Below are 21958 nucleotides of genomic sequence, written 5' to 3' on the forward strand. Positions count from 1 at the left end.
GTGCACAACGGGCTGTGAAGGGAGCCTGGGAAGGAGCTGTCCCACTCTGACTGGACCCTCCTGCTCTTTGGGTTGTTACAGGCACCATCTGAGAATGTGTCTGCCCTTGCTGAGGTGAGAGCATGGCCTCATTCTGCATCTGTAGCCTAAGAGCTGCACTCTAGATAAGAAATGCTTCCTGTCTGCAGCAGCCAGGCGCCAGGCTGAGGCCACTAGCTGCTGTTTCTCTGCCATGTACAGGACTCAAATGAAGAAAAATTGCACTTAAGATCTGAAGGTCCAGTCACCTAGCAACTATGGTACCACTAAAGATTTCAAACTAGCTTGGATTGCATATCCCCACAATCTTGATGTATTTGGTTACTGCAACTTAAAAAAAAAAAAAAAAAAAAAAAAGATATTCAGATCGATTCTGGTGGGGAAAAGGAGTCATGTAGTGCATGTAGCAAATACAAGTAAATTTTGGACAACAGATTGCTTCACTATGCTCTAATTGCAAAACAGCATTGTACTAACTAACAGGAAAAGAAGAGAAAGCTGAGAATTTGAGTTGATATAGAACAGCTTCAGAGGCTGATGATCTGGACTCCATGAAGTTAATAGCAAGCATAAATCAATAAAAATATTGGCCACAGTTTCTGTAGAAATTATTTGAAATAGGTTTGGCAACATATTCCAAGTATTTTGTGATACATAGCAGCTATTCATAGTGCTTGGTAGCAATTGCAATGTCCAAAAAAATCCAAACCCATAGCAAACTGCCCAGTGTACAGAAATGTATACTGGTACACTTCCAGTATACTGAAGAACTGAGGGCTTATTTATTCTGTGATGGTTTAAAATACACTGCAAAAGAAAGAGCTAAATCAGAAAAGAAATACAAGTAACTGCCCTGGTTCCAGCTAGGAGAGGGTTAATGTTTGCAGTAGCCACAAGAGGCATGGCTGGAACCCAGAGGTTATCCTACACCACCTCCCACCATTTCCAGGGGCAGGAGAAAGGCTCCCTCCCCATGCTGAGGGTACTGCTGGTGGTGAACAACTGCATGTGAATCATTTGCCTCTCCTGTGCACTCTGTCAATGAAATTGCTGCTGTTCCCTTGCTTATTTCATTGCTGTTTCTGGTAAATTGTTCTTATCTGCACCAATGATCTTGGCTTTTTGTCCCTCCAATTGTCCTCTCCAGCTGCTGCAGGAAGACTGGGAGGGGAAGGAGGGAGTGAGTGAGAGAGCTTGCACATGGTTTGGAGTATTTTCACATGGTTTGGAGTGTTTCAGTGAGAGCACTAAATTGGGGAATACCATTCCTAAACCATGTCAGTAACATTTGCCTGCATCTTCTCAGAATTGAGAAGTACATGGGATGTGATATGTAAGGCATTAGCAAGAATGTTTTGGCATTTTCTGGGTAGCTCTGGGTACCATAGATGGAAGTGACTGAGACCATATTATTGTGTTCAAGGTATGTGTTGTGGTGTGGACCTTACACACTCTGGAGTGCAGTACACAATAGGAGCAAGAGAGAGCTGCAGCTGAGGTATCACATATCTTCTCAGAGAGGCATTCACAGCCTCACATGAAAAACTGAGAAAAGCCAGTTCTGTCAACCCAGAAATTCATATGGGTGACTAGGAAGTTATTTTTCCCTCACAGGTAATATTCTTCAGATATTCTCTTCTGAATAGCCCCACTTCTGTGGGCTTTGGAGAGAGTTTTGCTTTATGCAGAAGTAACCTCCAGTTACCTGTCTAAAGTTCTAGTTTGATATATGGGAGATTGTTCATACATCAATTTGGGTTGTGCATACACATATGAGACCAAGAGAAATAACTAATAATGTTCACATGATGTCAAAAACACTGATGTGTATGAGTAGGTATGCATTATGTAAAAAAAAAAAACCAAAGAGATCAGGCAGAGACAAATAATACCATTTTTAGATTCTTTTTTTTAATATCTGAAGTGCAACAGCCCAGTGCTTACCATTGGCAAGTTTCAAACAGTATTGTTGCAATTTTACCAACCACTTGCAAAAGGATATTGTTGTGTATTTGGTCTTTTTTCTTTTTTTCCCAGAAGTACAGCTTTTATGAAGTCATTCATTATTTGGAAAGGTTTGAAGTAATTTAGAAGTTATGCTTAAAGGTATTTCAGCTTGTATTTTCCATCCAGTCCTTTATTTCTTTTTATCTAAAATTTCATATATCAGTGCTCTATTGTAGGTTACCTGCAAGTATTTTGTATGGTATTTTTCCAATCCTTTCTTTCTTCAATAAAATGCAGAAAAGAACAAAAGTTCTTGTGCATAAATGCTGCTTTCTGTCTTTCCAACAAGAAAATAACAAAACAAAACAACCCCCCAAAAAACAACAACAAACAAAAAAACCAAAAAATTAAACAATAAACAAACAAAACAAAAACATACAAAACAAAAACAAAAACATACAAAAACCCCAAAAACAAAACCACTAAAAAACCCCAAACCCAGAAGTCTTGGTGCATCAAAATAAAGATTTAATTTTTTCCTATTGGGAAAGGTGTAAGTGATGGAATTGCGAGTTCCTTTCAGAAATTCCCTAAGAAAGGCACAGAATTTAAGAATCTCAAAATAAGGAGCCTGAAATTAATGCCACAGATTCATGTCATATACTTGAGTGAGGGTACTGATGAGAAGAAAGCTGCCACTTTGCAGCTTCACCAAAATAAATATTTGGTATCTTGCATAATCATAGTTACATTTATCAGAATTTTTTTAAGTTTCAGTGGTACATAAGGTTTAGGATTCAAAATTTATTATTCCATCAGCTCTGCTTCTGCTACTCTGTCACAATTCTCTGCTCCTTAATCTCAGAGGTAAATGCTTTGGAGAAGATAAAGAGCCAACAGTCTGTAGCATGAGAGGGATGTGCACTAACTTTTCTCTGAGAATGCTTCCAAGCTGAAATGGCATATCCTTGGAGAAAGATGGAACAAGTGGAATTTTTAAGGTTGGTGTTTTTGATGGCTCTCAATGACTCTGCCTTCGTAGAGGGAACTTTTTTGCAAAGGTGTATGGCATATATTTTAAACAATTAAATTGTGCCTTCTACTTTGGTCAAACAGGTATTCAAACAAAGGGAGAGACAGAGTGGATTTCTGCAATTGCACATTGTGCATGCACATTTCAGAAAAACTGGCTGTGGTTAGTGGACTTAGTATCCTAGATATTGTAAAAAATTCTCTTTTCTTGTATGGTTATAGACTCTTTTCCTCAACAGTAACATCTGCACTCATTATCACTGAAATAACTGCTCACTAATCTCCTTTCAGAGTATGCTGTAGATTCAGGAGGTTACAAATGAACACAGAAACCATGGTGAATAGCACAGCAGAACAGCATTTCCTTAGCATATGACACGAGCCAGCTGGAACCAAAACTTTACAAAAACAACAGAGGGATGTTTATTCAAAATGGTAACACATTTATTTGGAGAAAAATTGTTTTCTGCCTCCTCTTGTAGGAAGGTGTCCTTTTTGGGACACTGTCAAGGAGAAGTTCTCTTTTCTCTCTTACCCTACTTCAGCAATCAGAGGGAATAGATTTAGTAATTAAGCATGCTCAAAATGTTGCAAAGTGAGTTGATTAAATGAATTTCTAAACAAAACCATGTCAGAATCAAGAGCTGGTTGTACATTCTCCTCTGTACAGTCCAGCACTTTAAATAAAGCACTGCTCTAATGGTAGTAGTATTTTCCATAACAGGAGAAACTATTTTTGTTTAAACTCTTGTTCATGATACCACCAATTTTCATAGAGCAGTCTTGCCTTGCTTTTCCAAGGCTTTAATGACAGAAACACTGAGTCATTTTTGTAAGCTGCTCACGACTCCCTCTGTAGAGACATCCCTCACAATAGACATTCAGATTTTAAAGTAATGCATTGCATTGCCTATCTAGAAGTATTTTGACAGAATGAGTAAATGTTACATTGTCAAAGTATTTTGACAGAATGAGTAAATGTTTCATTATTCTAACAGAAGCAGCAATAGTGGCACAGAAATTACTTGCAGTAAAATTCAATTAATGGAGAAAACTGGAAGTAGAGTTTAGACCTACCATACCTCTCATCAGGTATCTAAGGATTCAGATACACAGGAATTGCACTGATCTTTCCTTTTCCAGCAAATTTCAATTTTCCTATGGAAATGTTGGCCATATCTCCTAAATGTTCCTCTTTACTTCATGGGTTGTCATGAGAACTCATGCTGCTGGGAATAAATCAAATATTGATATTAGCCTCTAAATTATAATTCTGGGAGTGGTAAGTATTGAAGTCCTACTTACACCACAAGTCCACATTTTAGAAAGCACAATGAACTTCTGAGGGAATCTTCTGAGGTATCTTATTATTTAGCCTTTGATTATTTGGGCACTTCAAAACCCATCCATAAGAATACCACTTCATATGAAAGTGAAAAAAAATTTTCTGTGATCCAGAAGCCACTTACACCTTTGTGAAACAGCCACATTTTTGAGACAATTTTTTAGTAGGAACAGAAAGCTGCTCCACAGTGAAAACCAGCCTTAATTTTGAACCATCTACAATGCAACTGTTAAGCTGGTACCAGAATGTCTGCTGAGTAAACAGTCCTCTCAAGAGGAAAATAATAATGTGTAGAAGAATTTTTCACTATTTCTTTGAGAAAGAGCAAGTGCACCCATGAATTCACACATGAGCATTCTTGCTTTGAAAGAAAAAGGAGAGAATAAATCCTATCTGGAATAGGGAAAAAAAGTTTCAAAAGACTCTTCAAAGAGTCTCTCAAGTAATCCTGTGGGAGACTCAAGAAGAGGGAGATGAATCTGGGGAATAAAAAGGAGATCTGTAATTAAACTCCTCCAGCTCTGTGCATGGATATGCATGTTACATATGGCTCCTCCTAGAATTATTTGCTCACTCCTTGATGGATGGTGCTGTATTGCACAGTTCAAGTTCCCTTCCAAAAGGAAGTTGAGACCCAAAAAATGGAGAAAAGAGCAGGAGAGAGAGGCAGACATTTGGTTGGAACAGCTGCTGTAGGTTCCAGCCCCTAGGCAGCCCACAAAGACCAGCTGTATTGGAGGTGTGCCTTTGATAACATCCTCACACATGTAACCATGCCAGAATTCATCCACTGACAGGCAGTGTAAGCTACTAAGAACTAGAGAATCTTAAAGCTCAGGATGCTCTTACTGAAATTCTGCAATAGGCAGAATGCATGATACAAGATCCACTGACAGCAGCAAAAAAAGTGATTTTGGAAATATTCTTTCATGACCCTGATACCTTTTTTTATTCTGGTTGACCTGTAATCTTAAAAAAAAAAAATTTAAAATTGCAAATTGAAAGAGTAACATTGTTTAAAAGCTCTCAGCATAAAATTGTCTTTGAATCATTTTGCTTTGCACCAAGTAAATTGGTTTGTTGGTAGTTCTATAAATAGTGCTCTATAAGAGCACTTTTTTCCCTACTAAGCAGTAGTATAGTAAATAATGTAAGAATGACCTAAAATGAAAATCCTTGATATTTCAGCAGCCCTGAATGCCTTAGTATCTCTTCAGTGTTCCTTAGTTTTAACAGCAAGTCTCACAATCTTTCTTGTATGAAATATATATGTGTATATATATATATATATATATATATATAGTATATGTATGTCTGTGTGTAGATATGGAGGTACATATTAAAATGAAAGGACTGGAAAATGGCACACATTTGTGAAACCTAGAGAGAAAGACTAGCATTTAGCTGCAATTGGGGGAAAAATAGTAATTAAGTAGAAGCAGGTTGTGGAGGAAAGGAACTCTTACCTCAGGAGACAATCTGCCCTACTTTCTTTTCTCACATTTTGAAATCTATGAATCTTTTACTTGCTTTATCACTTTCCTGATTCCCTGCAGGCCAGAGCTGACAGCTAAGCCTCTGTTTTATCTTAAATTGTTCAAAGCATGTCAGAAAATGACTTACCCTGCTGAGCCTGAAAGTGGCAGGAACCCACCTACTGGTTACCCCCAGACCAGGTGATCACTATTGCTTGAGTGAAATCATAATGATAGTCCCAGAACAGTTGGCAGGTTGTTACAATATATGGTCTTTGACTGCTTCCAGTTGAAACCCAGAAACTGATTTTTGTTGTTGTCTGTAGAGGTAATTATTTATGTCTTGAGCCACTCTGATATCAGCACAAAAAGATAGCTTTTCACCCTGTGTTATTAGCAGCTGTTTTGTGTATGGACACGGTCACTGTCTGTAGCTGTCAGCTCTGTTCATTCTGTGGGCTCTCCTCACTGTCTTTGAATGCAACCTTTAAAAATCCTTTCTATTTTTATACCATTGCACTAAGAATTAGCTTTAAAATACACTGTTGTCACTACATTTTGGCATGATAAAATGCAGGGATAAGGTGAGTGTGGCCACATTCATGTCTCTAAAAATAGGACTCCACTGGAATTTCTACAGTCATTTCATTTTGGTAGGTGTTAACTTGTGATAAATATTGATATACATCAAGCAGTTTCCTGTGATCAAGTAAGATAAAGCAGGATAGGAATTGCAGACTATTTAAGCTCAGCCTGTATCATGAAATAATATGCTCATGTGCTGCATTTCATCTTCAAAGTTTTACTATCTGTATTATCATTAGAAGTAGCAAATAAGTAAGTGGTACATGAGATTAAAATTCATCTGAATGCAGATTCATTCTCTGGAGGAAGTTATGACACCATTCTTCACTGCTTTTAGCTCTTGTGAGGTAATTGTTTCTTTTTTGATAACTGAGGGGAAAAGTACCACTAGTGCTAGGCACAGCTCCTTTTATTGTGACTTTGGATTTTGTGCTGGTGAGAATGTTTGCAGGGAATTTGTTGTTGATGTCCTGTTGACTAATAACAACCATGCTTGAAGGTAAAATTTAGAGGTCTTGTGAATCCATGAAGGTCTGGAGAACTGACCCAGAATGTGTCTTTCAATTCTTCCCACTATTCTGAGGTCACAAGAAGTGGGAGGTTCATTACCTTCAGTTCTGCACATCAGAAATTTCCTGCTTATTTTCACAGAGTGGAACATTTCCCAAAGTCCCTCCAAAAACATCAGGGATGTCATTTTTGATCTTTGTTTACCATATTGGCATATTGGCTTACCATAAAGCCTTCAACCCTAGTCCTGTTAGGAAACATTCTCTACAACAATATCAGTGGTTTTATTTTTCTTAAAATTTGATTTTATTGTTGGCATACTTTGACTCATTATACTGTGCAAACAAAACAAATGGTCTCCTCTCCAATTTCCACTAGTAGACCATGAAACAGTAGAGGTGTACTACCTTGAAATTCATACCTTGAATTAGGAAACAAATGACAGCTATATGGTCTTTTTGAGCTATTTTAGGTGCATAGGAACTTAACATGAATTGTGTTACTTGCTGTGATGTCTTTCTTTGCTCTTATTTTGGTTACTCTTGGCCAAGCTCATTTCTGATTAAATGCCAGCTCATTTCTGATTTTTGGGGATTTGTGAGTGCCATAAATCCTTATCATGATATTGTGGTAGGCTCTAGGACATATAAGGATACTAAGACTGAAAACACACTGGGTGAAAAAGCATTGTTTTCTCTTACTTAAATACACATTGCATTGCAGAAATTATGATCTGAAGATATGTTTCAGAGATGTGGTGGAAAACGTGGGCAGAATTGCCTTTGATAGGGAGGTTGTGTTATTTAAGTCAGTTAAGTAAATTTATCACATATACAAGTTAAAACATTTAAAAACCCAGAAGGGCATTTGAGTAATTTTTGTGTCCTTCATAAAAACACTGTTTGTAGAAGTAGTTCCCAAGTAATTCATGGTCACTGATTATTGCATAGTTGTGGGCCTTGGTTTCTGCTGAGGGCCATCATTTGGAAGGACTCAGCACCTTCTGAGAGATCTGCTGCAGGATAGCATCAACAATATTCTGGATGATTTCTCAAAAAGTACAGAAATACTCTTGCTAACAGTGGATAGGAGAAGAAAAATAGATTTTCCAAATGCAGACTACACGGTATGAAAACTTGGGGTACCTAGGCACACATTTTTTGCATTCATAGGATTTTCAGTCTATTTCTTCTCCGCTATTAAAAAAGGGACAAAACTATCCTAACTTTACAAAAGCATAGAAAACAATTTCTGTTTTCAGGGTATTTTGAATAAATACTGATGATATTGCTCTCCTTATCAAATGGACAGGTCAGCCAATGGGCTGATGAAAGAAATGGTGATGAATGAAGATGGCAAGCTACAGACAATCATAAAAGAAATTAACTCCAGCAGTTGTAAAATTCTGTATTATGCAATATTGCTTGTCCAGATTTGTGATAGCTACTGTAATTGTTTCACTGCAGGAAGGGGTGTCAAAAAGTTTTTTTTAATATATCTTTGCTGAGCAGAAATGTAAAATAAAAATCTGTATTTTAAAATATTCATTTATTTTTCTTTCTTTCTTACAGCTTGTGGCCAATGCAATCCTTTTTGTCAGTGTAAATTTGTATGGGGTCTTTGTGAGGATTTTGACAGAAAGGGCTCAGAGGAAGGCATTCCTTCAGGCCAGGAACTGCATTGAGGACAGGCTGAGACTGGAGGATGAAAATGAAAAACAGGTCAGTTTCTAAGCCTTATTTATGTTTCTCTGTTTCTCCTGAGATGTCTGTAGCTATGTGAACCATGGGTTAGGACATTGCTGCCAAATGTGTGCCAGGGCATGTGTGCATCTCCATTGCAGGGGAAGTGCTGCTTGCCCATCTGCTTCAGGTCTTCCTCCCCAGAGCTGCACATCTTCACTCCTCATCTGCAGAGCCCAGAGAAGGTGCAGGCTGACTGCACAGCTCCTGTCAGCTCCAGTGCCAGGGGGGATCTATTCTAGGGCTGAGTCAAAGCCAATGTACTATTGTAATATAAGATTGTGGTTATTTATCTGCACAGATGTTTTGGGTGGGTGTTAGATGCACTGTAAATGCTTTTCTTCTCCCTGAGTGTGCTATAAAATGTTTGCCTTCATGACACCCATAAAAAAAGTCAACATTTTGGGCATAAGGAGCTGCACTGGTAACTGAATAAGTATAATTGATAAAAAGAATATTTATAGTGTATTTTTGTGCAACTAATAATAACTGTGATAGCAATCAGTGTATCTTCTCAAAAATCACCTCAGTTATTTGATAGTTTATTTCATACAATTTTGTCAATCAGCCTTCCAAGTGTATTTGGAAACAAAAAAAAATTGCTATATTGTGAACCTTGCTGTTGTTACTCACAGATCTTGATGCCATTTGGGTGTTGCCTTCTTTTTCCTTTATATGTTCTCTGTATTCTCCACAAATATATTTGTAATTCTATCACCTCTTGTATTAGTGACTAGTTTTCCAGTACTTTCCCATTGCCTTTCCCTAAGCAGAAAGACAAAACAAATCCCAGAGCTCCAAGCCCCAGGAGATGCAAAGACCCTGTGCTATCTTGGTTCTTCCTGGGAACCATGGCTGAGAACACTTTGAGATACATTCTCCTGGACAAAGTACAGCTAGTGCTGAAAAGGGGGCTCCAGAGAAGGGGCTTGACCTGGGGGAGAATTGCATCACCACTTGTCCTCCTAATTGGTGCTTTTTATCAATTATGCTAATTTCCTAAAATCTCTAAATGTGTATTCACCCTGTAGGGGGTGGGCTTTTGTGGACATCTTTCCATAACTGTCTTGAAAGGCTTTCAAATAAAGATCCCCTTTCATATTACCTCCTCACCAGAATTACCTAGAGTTTCATTTCCAGGCTGGGAAAAAGGGAAAAATCTGAGGCTTAAACCTGCTATGATCTGTTGGTCTGTAAGGTTTGGACTAGATTTTTCTTTCTGTGTAGGTGATAATAGAGGATAAGACTGGAATACCTCTCTAGTGTGGTGCTTACCTATGCCAAACAAGATGTCAGGGTACACAAAGCTTGTGTACCCCACAGGATTTTACTGCCCCTTATTTGTAATTTCTTTAGCAAGTCTGTTCTATGTGTGGAGTAATGGGGGTCCATAAGTAGTTTCTGTTATGAATTAAGTGAATATATTTTGTGAGCTGAAGATACTCTGTAATAAGTAGACATTTCTTTGAACACTGCATATCTTTGCTGGCTGTGTAAAAATGGTAAAAGCCTTTAGATTTAATTCTGGCCTTTTGTAATCCAAAGCTGCAGATTTTTTAAAGACATAAATGTGTCATTAAATGAATTTCCATGGGATTTATACAAGTCTGCTATTTGTGCCTTTGAAAACCTCTTTCTGGGATCCAGCATGAAAACAAAATTGATATTTTGTGTTTCTCTTGTTAACACTTAGCAATCTGTCTTATTTTATATATTATCCATGCATATAGAAACACAACAAAAGCATTATCATTACACATAAATGCCATTATTGTTGTTGATAGTATACCTAGATAATAATTTTTTTTCAATGTAGTGTACAGGTCAGGGAAGAGAATAAACTTTGCTCTTACACTTGTGAAGTTAGCTTTATGCATTACAGTGTAAAACTCAATGCTGTTGTGAAATAAGCTAATTAGCTGTCACAAGTACCACCAAAATACTTTCTGTGGCTGCTCTCACTGTATTAGCATACCTCTAGAACCAGAGTGAGAATTAAGACACTATTACAGGCTACAAAATTATTCTGCAGTTGCTGTGGCATAACATACTCTGAGTTTCCAGCTGGCAACACTCAAGAGTATTTTGAGAGGAGTAGAAACACTGCTGACCTAGTTCAATTTTTGTGATCAGTCCTGTATTTTTGTTCTCTGAAGTATCAACATTACTTGTGAAAAAGGTCTGATTTTTTTCATCAGACTTTCTTGTCTCATCCAAATGCTCTACCCTAAAAGACATACCCCTTTAACACTGAGAATTGTAACCAAAAATGGTAACACTATTCCCTGATATTTCTGTGCAAGTCTCTTACTGGAATGGAAAGAACATGCTCTTGACTTTTGAACACACACAGAGCTATCTGGAGTTAAAGTGTTGACTGTGTGAGACAGATACCACAGCTGAAATTGTAAGTGAGATTTCTTCCTCTGTGTCCTACTTACAATGAATTCTCCTCATGGGATGTATTTGTAGTAATAGTCCCACATGATAATTTTGATAAAACTATTTTTGTGAGCAAGAGTAAATGCCTTGCGTTGGCGCGTTTTTGAACTCGTGCAAACAGCCTTGAAAGTGTTGCTGGGGAGAAAAGGAACAGACAGATTCTGTTTGTTTAAAAATTCACTGTAATGCTCACCCTGTTATCTATTCTCTGTGGTGACAATGAATAACTGGCCTTCATGGGGGCATCATCCACTTGTTGCATTGCTGAATGTTAGATTGCAATTCCACCAGAAGCAAAGGCCAGAACCCAGTAAGTTTTAGATAATGAGTCAATAGTTATAATCATCCACATGGGATAAGCTTCTTCTCTTATTATCTATAAATTCTGTAAATCTCAGCAGCAAGCCATCCTCTGCAGAGCAAACAGCTAAGAATAATTACTGGGAGGTGGGTCCCTTTCCCTGGAATTCTGTTTCTTTTGTTCGTGCTTGGTCAAAGCATGTGAGCATTTCCCCTCACTCCCACTGCACCATCTCTCTGTGTCCACTTCCTTAATTCCAGGTCATCCTTTGCCCGTACAGCAAAAAAAGCATTGTCACCCAGCTGCCTGAAGGACTCCTGGTGTTAAGACATCCCAACTGATCTTCCAGCAGTACTTCACCCCTTCCCACGTAAGAAAGGAAGGAGCAAGCAGGGATGGGGAATGGGGGATGTATTCAACACAGAAAAAGGAGGAGTCTGCTGCTCCTTTGATTGAACTGATTGCCATCTGACTAAGAGGGGATATGAGTAAGGAATATGTGGCTCACCATGTATTAATTCCAGGTGTATTAGCTCCTGAAGTGGAGCTGTACTCCAAGGGAGAGATACCAGTGTTCTTCTGAGGCCATCTTAACTTCAAAAGCAACTGGTTCACTGTCTTTAAAGACCTGTAGACTCTCATTTTCCAAGTGTCTCTTTCAGCATCTTTATAGTTTTGTTGTCCCCACAGTTTTGTGGCCATTGCTCTGTGTATTAGTTAATATTCTTACTATGTGCTGTGTGAAACAACTTCCTTTTATTTGTCATAGACTTGCTCTCTGATGAATTGGTTTTGTGCTTTCCAGCTCTTGCTGTGTGACATTGGTAATCATCCTACAGGAACCTCTTCCATGCCACTCACAACAGTGTAGACTTTCATAACTCATCTCTCTTTCCAAGCTGAAGACCTGTCATCTCTTTGGTCTCCTGATGTATGCAAGCTGTATCCTACCCCAGCCTTGCCAACCTTGTAACAAATCTTAATCACATTCCTTCCTTTTCTTACCCTGACAATAAGAACATTTTTATGCATATTCATGCATCAAATTTGGGGATAAAACATATAATTTACCTTGGTGAAATGCACTTGTTGTAGCTCAGGTTGGTATGAAAAGTGTCTATTTCATATAAGGCAGGCTGGGAAAAGATTTGACTTCATGCAAACCTTCAAAGCCCACAAAACTACCTTAAATATCTTCATTGGTTATTTACTTTAATAAGTACATGCAAGTATGTTTGCAAAATAAAGACCATCTTTCAAGCCACTTGTTTTTAAGGAAGAAAGATCTTTCCTTCACTCCTAAATGTTACTTTTGTACTTCTTCACAGTTGTTATTGACAGTGGAAAATCAATTGGAAAATAGCAAAGTTTCCAGAATGGGGGATTTGCTATCTTAAAAACTAATTGTGAAATCACATCTAGTTTCTCAAACCATTGGAACTGGAGAAATGTATTTATTGGTGGCACCTGTCTTTCAAGAAATAGTTGTGTACTTCACTATAATGCATGAAATTTGTATCTATTTAATATAAGAAACTGAAAGAAGCACTTAAAAATGACTGTGAGTTAGGAAGCATGGGGCTGAGACAGCCAGCTCTGTCTTCAGGACCACAGGACTGCCACTCCAGCTGGACTACTCAGGTTTGCTGAAGTATTGCTCAACACCATGCTACTGCAGAAATGCTGGCTCTGGGACACAGAATAGAGCTTTGGTGCTGGTCTGCAGTTCCTCCATACATGTTGACTAGATCGTGTGCAGCTAGCTAAATTCTCCTTATGTAATGCTGAACTGTGTATGCAAATATCTACATGCATATGTGTCTGCATTCCAAGTGTCTTCTGCAATTTAGGGCAATGTCCTTAATGTTGCATGTAGTAATTGGGTCACCACTGAGTCAGAGATTTGATTAATAACTATTCATAGAAATGGAAAAGGTGTCAAAAAAATTCCATGACTCTCACTGCACAGTACTTTGAACTGCTGCTTAGGGTGCCTTGCTTTCAAATTCTCTGCTGCATTCAGATTCCCCTTTAAAACAATTTGATCTAGACATTACACATTTTGGATATGTGTACTACTTCCTAGGTTTGAGTAAAAAGATGACACCTACAGAAACCCTCCAGTGGTTTTGTCTATTGTATTTAAATTCAAGCCCTTATGAAGAAAGGGAAAAATTAGATTAACTTTGAATAAAGCAAAGCATGTTGGATTTTATTTTGGTAGTGCATAACAGTTTGCTGAGGTTTTTATCCTTTCAGTTCTGCACCCAAACTGAGGAATTAGTTATTTGCACAGCCCCAGGCAGAAGTAATTTCTAGAGTCCCTGACAACATGCTTATCAGGTTCTCCTCATGGCTTCCCATACCTTTTATTCTCAGAATCTTGCATCTTTTTTTTCATTGCAGAAGGATGTATGAAATTTATCATTAATACAGGCCTTGTTTCCATAACCATTAATACTGGCTGAACGCATCAGCAAATCGCCCTGCAGCAAAAATTTCACCTGGATCATGTGGGGATGCAAAAGCATGTTTTTGTCAAATTACCTAGTGTGCAGCAGGGAAGTGATACTGATTTTGCACAAAGTGAAAGGTGTGTGATGATGCCTGATCCTCTGCAAAAGCTAGCCAGTGTGATCTCTGGAAAACATAGGTGGACTAATTTTAGCCAGCAGGGTGAGCCTGTACCACATTACCACTATGTTCTGTGTTACAGGGCAGCTTAAAATTGTATCTATTCCATCATCAAATTACATCTTACACAGGAAACTCTATCTTCAGAAATCTACTTGTTCTTCACTAGGATCAGGAAAAACAGGAAATAAGGAGTGTTGCAATTTCAGGCTGTCAGTTTGAACTACTGGATTTCAGGGCCACTTGTGCAGGCTGACCACCAATGTCTCTCAGCCAAATCAGAGATTGGAAATTGTCTTGCTGTCCACTTTGTTTGCCCCTAGTGGCTGCTTAGAACCTTACACAGAAAAAAATACATGGCATGCCTGGTCCATCTTCCACCCTTCTCAGGTAAAAAGGGACATGGAGGCACATTTCTCTCTCCCAAACAGCAATAATTGCCCAGAAGCTTTCTACTGACCAGCAGCTGTTAGTCTCCAGTCCTGCAATAATCATCCATGTGTCTATCTTTCATAGAGCAAATAATAAAACTGAGGGCTACTCAGATGAAATTAAAACCTCCAGGTGGAGGCTTCAGCTTCAACCTGAAGTCAAGGAGCTGCTTGTAACCCCCTGCAAGGAAAGGCATAGCAAACAAATAAACATGTTTTAATTTTACAGATCTATGGCAACTCTTGGTTTGTAGAATAAACATCTCATCTGAATCCAGTCAGTGCAAGAAGCTGCATTGCTACAGCTGTAGGATAAGAGAGAGATGTACCTTGCTACTAGACTTGCTATTCCAAAGTGTAGAAACAGATAGTAAAGCAGGTAACATACAATAAAAACACACAATTGTAAATTATATAAAGTTCATATGTATTAGCTACCTTGTAATTTTATTGCTCTAGCTGCATGCCTTTATTTTGCAAAATGGAACTTAAGAAAAGTCTGTAAAAACAGTTTAAAAGCCACACGAAAGAACAGGCCTGATCATTACTATAACTATTTGGTTTAACTTTATTTATTTTTTAACTTTATTTAACTTTTAGCTTTCTGATGTTAGTAAATGTTGTGGTTTAACCCCAGGCACAACTACACACTGCACAGCCCCTCCCTCCCTCTCTCCCTCCATGGTGGGATGGGGGACAGATTAGAAAGAGCAAAGGTGAGAAAACTCATGAGTTGAGATAAAAACACTTTAATAGCTGAAGCAAAAGCTGTGCATGCAAGCAAACAAAGCAAGAAATTAAGTCATTGCTTCCCATTGGCAGGCTGGTGTTCAGCCATTCCTGGGAAAGCAGTTTCATCACATGTAATGGTCATTTGAGAAAATAAATGCCGTGACTGAATATCATCATCCCCCCTTCCTCTTTTTTCCACCAGTTTATATGCTGGGCATGACACCATGTATTATGGAAAATCCCTTTGGTTGGTTGGGGTCAGGTGTCCCAGCTCTGTCCCCTCCCAGATTCTTGTGCATCTAAAGCCTCCTCACTGACAGAATGGTGTGAGAGGCAAAAAACTTCCTTGGCTCTGAGTAAACCCTGATCAGCAATAACTAAAACATCCTTGTGTTATCAACACTGTTTTCAGCACAAATCCAAAACACAGCACCCTACTAGCCACTGTGAAGAAAATTAACTGTAGTAACTCTGTGAAAAAAAGTGAATTAAATATGTCAATTAAATTCGTTAATTCCATTTTATGCCACAAGGTGTCGAAAATTTATATATTTATGAATTTAAATAACTCTTGATAAAAATTTGTTATGGATTTATAAAGATAAAAAAAGAGTGCATTAACTTTATTTTGCTGTACACATGTACTCATATTCAGGCTAAGCAGGAAGATGTTTGGACTGACAGGAGCCAGAATGTGCCCAGCAGGCAAAAAGGGCAATGGCATCCTGGCCAGTGTCAGCAAAAGTGTGGCCAGAGGAGCAAGGCAGAGATTGCCCCCAGGTACCCAGCAGTGGTGAAGCCACGCTTTGAGTCCTGTGCTCAGTTTTGGGCCCCTCACTACAAGAAAGACATTGAGGGGCTGGAATGTGCCCAGAGAAGGGCAGTGAAGCTGAGGAAGGGTCTGGAGAGTAAGTCCTGTGAGGAGGTGATGAGGGAGCTGGGGTTGTTTAGCCTGGAGAAAAGGAGTCTCAGGGGAGACTTATTGATCTCTACAACTGCCTGAAAGGAGGGTGCAGCCAGGTGGGAGTCAGACTCTTCTCCCAGATAACAAGTGATGAGAGGACATGGCCTCAAACTCCACCAAGGGAAGTTCAGGTTGGATCTCAGGAAGAATTTCTTCACAGAAAGGGCTGTTAAGCATTGGAATGGACTGCCCAAGCAGGTGGTGGAGTCTCCATCATTGCAGGTGTTCAGAATGACCAACTGGATGTGGCACCCAGAGCCATGGTCTCATTGACAAGGAGGTGTCTGGCCAGAGATTGGACTTAATGATACTTTGGCCATTAGGAGTTTTGGAATAAATAATGGAAAATTTATAATATGTTCTCTTTCAAGCAACTGTCAATCAAATATGCTAATGTTTGACTGAATTTTTCAATTTATTTTTCCTACTTGCATTGTGTATTTTCAATTAGAGAGAAGGAAGGGGGGGGTGTGAACAGGCTAACACAAACCTGTCCTTATTAGTTGATTAAAAAACACACAGCCACATAATGTTAAGCAGCTAACAGTTTTCAGCAGATAACATCATGGCTAACAGTTGCCAAGGCAAATTATCATAATTAGGCACACTGGCTATAGTGCATTAGATACTGAAGTTAAATTGTAAGGCAAATAATTTTAAAAAGTTTCTTAGTTGATTTCTAAATTTAGAGCAATATCCATGGCAGAAGTGCTGTGTGAACACTAATGCAATGTTATTATGCATTTTAGTAGGATGCCACATTGTGAAGTAAAGCAACCTCAGTAGTAAATACTGATGTTCTTCCCTTAGCAGCAGGAATTCAAAGAAAGCTTTAAAATGTCATTAGAAAAGTCCTCTTACATGTATTTTTTTGCTGTTCACAAAATTGTTTTCACTTCTAGAACAGTCTTGGCTATAATAAAAAAGTTAGCTAACACACTACAAAAGTTTGACGCTTTTCCTGTGGCAGTCTTCAAACACAGGATGGTTCCACCCTAGACCAACTGTTTTGTCACCAAGGTCTCTCATGTCACAGCAGCTGGCATTGCCACATGTGCAGTTTGCCAAATTATATGTTACCACTTAAGCACAGATTATCTTCTTGAACAGGACAGTGAGCTGGGCACTTTACTTTCATTCCAATATATGAAAGTTTATGCTGCTGGCACACGTGTTCTTGTGGATTTTTTGCCTGTTTCCTTTGGCCAACAGTCTATGGAGGAAAAGAGGTAGACTACACCCCATTACCTGGCAAAAGAAATACATTCTAAGGCAGTATTTTTGTCAGGTTTGCCATTCTAAATGAACTTCTGTCTGTCGTGTGATTTAAATTCTTTCCATGGTTTCTGTTCCCCGTTACCTCTTCAATATAGACTTATGTCATTTGGAGTCTAGCTCCCCTTCAGGCACATTTGATTAGGAATTTCCCAGTTTGATAAGGAAATAATGAACTAAATCTGAGTCACACTTGCTATTTTAAGTGGGTGAATACACTCTTTGCTTCCTCAGCATATTACTGATTGGTCCTTGTTCTTCCATTCTGGAAGGCAATGAGATTTTCTCCTATGGGTTAGGCTACTGCCCTGCTCTGTAAAGAGACAAAATGAGGAAAAGTAGCAAAGGACAAAGGCTTTTAGGTTTTTCTAACCTAAATTAGAAAAAAATCTAGATTTTTCAAAGCAAACTATATTTATATCTTAGTCTTTGGAGGTTCAGACATCTATTCCGTTTTACTGTTTTATGACATGATTTTCTTTCCTATTGCAACACTAAAGGCATTTATGGTCTTTGAAAAAGGAAATGCTAACTGCTTGCCACTGAATATGTTTTTCTTAGATTCTAAAATTACTTTTATTGATTTCAGCTTCCTGGGGTTTTTTTCATTCCTAAGTTTGTTTGCACGCACTAGTGGGCTCAGTATCTATCACTAGCAATCAAAAAGCTTATCTTTACTGAAAATTTCATGCTTTGTCTGGACCAGCAGAAATCTGTACTAAAAAAGACCATGTGCTGACACTGATTCTCTATCACAGCTCTAAATGAAAGTGTGTGATGCTGTATCAGACAGAAGCAGTGGTGTGAAGCACTGGTACTGACACAGCACTGTGTCTTCAAAGTTCCACTGATTCTGGACTCTCAGCTGCAGATTTTGTTGGCTCCAGCAGCAAGCAAAGAAGACTGAAGGTGTTAGTGGCCTTTCTCTTGCTGCTTCCCTATGTTGGCTCCATTTCAGAGGAGACCACAGAGATTTGCCTCATATATATGTAGACTAGGTGGAGATATCTGGGTTTTGGAGAGGGAGTATGGGTAAGGAGAATGTCATAACTCATGTATCACAATAGAGACAGACAAGACACCTTTTTCCATCCACAATAGCTTTATTCTTGACAACTTATATTTATATTGTTTTCCAAAGTCACCGTGTTTAATTCTAATTGGTTAGTTACCTATGGCAATGCAGGTCGTTAGTAGCTGCTAGTGTATGTGTCCATCAAAACTGTCTAACAATATTTACATTCTTTTTTTCATGTGTACAGAATTATTCTCACGGTTAGAAGACTCTACTTTTACAGTTCCTTTCTAAAAGGAACTTGTTAGTCTAGCTGTTAGCTGTACTTCACCACAGTAGAAGGCCTGAGTCATGATTTTTACAAGGGTAACAAAGTTCTTATTTTATAAGGCTTTACCCATATGCAACACTCATGGATGGGCCAGGGGAAAATCAGAGAGTGAGGCAGTCCCAGTACCAACTTGAGCTGTAACATGTAGCATTCCTTCAGGAAAAATTCCACTAGCTGGGGGCTGGAGCATTAATGAGGGCACGAGAGGGGGATGTGTCTGTCTTGCAGAAGGCTGAGCTCTCTGACACTCCCTTCCTGAGGAATACATCCTTGCCTAATCGAGATATTCGATGTTCCATTGGTGGAACAAACCAGGGCAGTGGATTTGAAAGATGTGCTGTAGTACCTGTGGAGGAAACCTGGTACACCATGGGTAAGCCAGTAAAGATCTGTCTGCTCTTCCATTTACCCTGGAAGGGTTATTGCTGAAGCTGACTCTGCTTGTGAGTCCATCTGCCCAACATCAGGAAATGAAATACAATAACAGGATTGTTATTGTTGTCCTGTTCATGATGGAACACAGACTCTGTGTGGCACTTCAGCCTCTAGCAAACCTGAGCTCACAGATGCCTCATTTGCAAGCCAGCCTAGGAATTGCATTAGCACTTCTGTGTCCCCTCTGATCATGACATTAGTAGATGATTAGTGCTCTTTGTGATAATTTTAAGACCTCTCTCTATTTGAATCAGAAAATATTTTCAATGAGTAAATTATAATTTTTTAAATTGTGCTTTAAATATGCCTTTTTGTTTTTAACACATATACTCAAACTACCTAAGCATTCATTTTAAAAATTAAGTCAGTGCTTCCATGAAAGGATTTTTCACTGGAAGATGAAAACTAGCCTTCCTGACTCTGCAGGACAAGGGGCAAAATGTTTTCTTTCCACACAGGAAGATTTTAAAAAGTGTGTTCAGTGGCTCTTCTGTGCCACACAAACTTTCATCTTCATTGAGGAAGATGATGATACCCTAAAGAACCTACTTATTAAAATCCTACTGAAGCATGATTGAAATAAAGATCCTTAGTCAGCTAACTCTGCTGGAGTTGAGAAATACTTGTCCTTGGCAATGTATTGCAGAAATGCTTTTCCTTCTTTCCTGCCAAATACAAGGAAGCTTTCAAGTTATCTGCTCTAGAGAATGGTCTGATTATATCTGTATGGCTATTTGCCTTCACTAAAATGAGGCAAATAAATATGGCTTAACTATAAAGACACCATTTGGTTGTGTGAATTCAGCTTTTTCTCTCTCAAGTTTACTTCCAGTAGAAAGATTTCTATTAACTGAAATGAGTATAATCTTTTTCCTGTCAAGTTTCTATAATAGTTTTGTAGACACATTGGATATTGCCAATGACTTTTCAGAGGGAGTGAATATTAAAGATAAAAGGTGAAAGTAAAAAGACTAACAGTAGTTTGGATGCTGCCTGATGTATTAATTGCCAGTTTATATCTGGTATCATCTGTTAGCTAGCCTTTCTGATGATTAATCTTTATTGATGTATTTCTAGAGTACTCTGATTTAATAGATATAAGGATAACTAGGAAGACAGCTTGTGATTTTTATGCTTTCAGTTTTCTTGTTTATTCTCATAACCTTTCTCAGCTCTTTTTCCTATTTGAACAAGATTTTCAAAGCTGATCTGAACTTAGCCTGCTATTAATTTTCTAGCCCTTTCAGGAATCAAACTTGCCATTTTTAGGATAGGGTCATATACATATTCCATAAATATTCTGTGATCAGAGAGTATCTGGGGTTTCTTTGCATGCAGAGGTTACCGTCCAGTTTTAAAATTATTAGAAATTCCTCTGCCCAAATTAAGTTGCAACAAAGATCATTTGTCAAAGTCAGAAGTATGGATTTTATTTGATAGCAAATATGAGAGAGAGAGAGAGAAAGAGAGAGAGGAAGAGAAAGAAATAGAAAAGAGGCGGGGGGACAGAAAGAGAGTGACAGAGACAGAATAAAGAAAATATCACCGCTGTGGATCCCACCGTCATCCTGTTGATCCCTTCCATCTGGTCTTCTGGGTGGTGAAGGTCCCTCTGAAAATCATAGAATCCATTGGATTAATATATGCTCAGGCAGGGTGGGAATGCCCAGCTACCTCCCTGGTGGGGGAGAGGAGGGGAGGAGGGAGTGGTTAGTTTGAACTAGTCTCTTGCAGCAGACTCTGGATCTGTCACATCCCTTTGCATCATGTGCAGTCCTGTGGTACAAGGCCTCAGGAATAAGTCTGGGAGTGCCTTGGGGGTCATTGATGGATTATGACACCCCTCAGCTGCACTCACACTCAGGTGAGTGTCCTGTGGATGTGGCCTGTGGGGCTGGGGGTTTCACAGCTGGGCTGGTTTGTGTAAGGGAGGACCTGAGATGACAGAACAATAGTGTCCCCTTTATCTTATCTGGGTGGCTTATCTCACAGTCCAAAGTTCCAGTCAGGCATTTTCAAGGAGGAGTGGGCTTCTGTGGTTCTAGTTTCTTTATACAGATTTTGCTATGATGGGTAAAACTCCTTCACAGCAATGTTTAAGACATGAACCATTTCAATTGATGACACTTATTTAGTTCATGTGTTTTTCCAAATGGTACCTAAAATGTACAATGTGCTACTGAGTTTTTGTCATTCTTATCATGCTGCTTTTTGAATGCTGTTTTGTGAACTTTATATATTCAAGCAGTTTTATGGTTTCTTTATCCCCACTCTCCATTCCAATGCTTCTGCACTCCATGTCGCCCGTTGCCTTCTGTTTTAGCCAAGACTTCATATTCTAATTATTTCCCAAGGCCTTACCATCTCCATTGTGATTAACTATGTTCCATGTGGAAACTATCAATGCTTCATTAAACCCTATTCTGCTGATGCATCCTTCCTTTCCTTTATTTAAACAAAAATAATCAATTAACCATAGAAAGATGTCAAATTGATCTGGTGTATTCAGACTGGATGCATCATGCAGCTCATACAGAATGTATTGATCATCTACCATAACTGTGTTGTTAGCCATTCTCTTACTACTCAGAATCTGTGCATGAGCTATCTTGTCTTTTAGGGAGGGTCTTTTATGATTACTATTGCAGTAATGACTTGCTGATAAGTAGGAATCTCAGGACTGTTCTGAAATATTGCCACCTTGTGGCTTCTGGAAGATCACC

General features: G+C 38.7%; 1 protein-coding gene across 1 annotated transcript in view; it reads left to right on the forward strand.

Annotated features, from left to right (window-relative positions):
• Positions 1-21958, forward strand: part of ADCY1 (adenylate cyclase 1) — a 142595-nt gene that overhangs the window by 32073 nt on the left and 88564 nt on the right. The window contains exon 2 of the mRNA XM_056484082.1: positions 8505-8654. Coding sequence (XP_056340057.1) covers positions 8505-8654 — 150 coding nt within the window. The remainder of the gene's footprint in view (positions 1-8504; positions 8655-21958) is intronic.

The sequence above is a fragment of the Oenanthe melanoleuca genome, chromosome 2, assembly GCF_029582105.1.
Source record: "Oenanthe melanoleuca isolate GR-GAL-2019-014 chromosome 2, OMel1.0, whole genome shotgun sequence".
NCBI lineage: Eukaryota > Metazoa > Chordata > Aves > Passeriformes > Muscicapidae > Oenanthe > Oenanthe melanoleuca.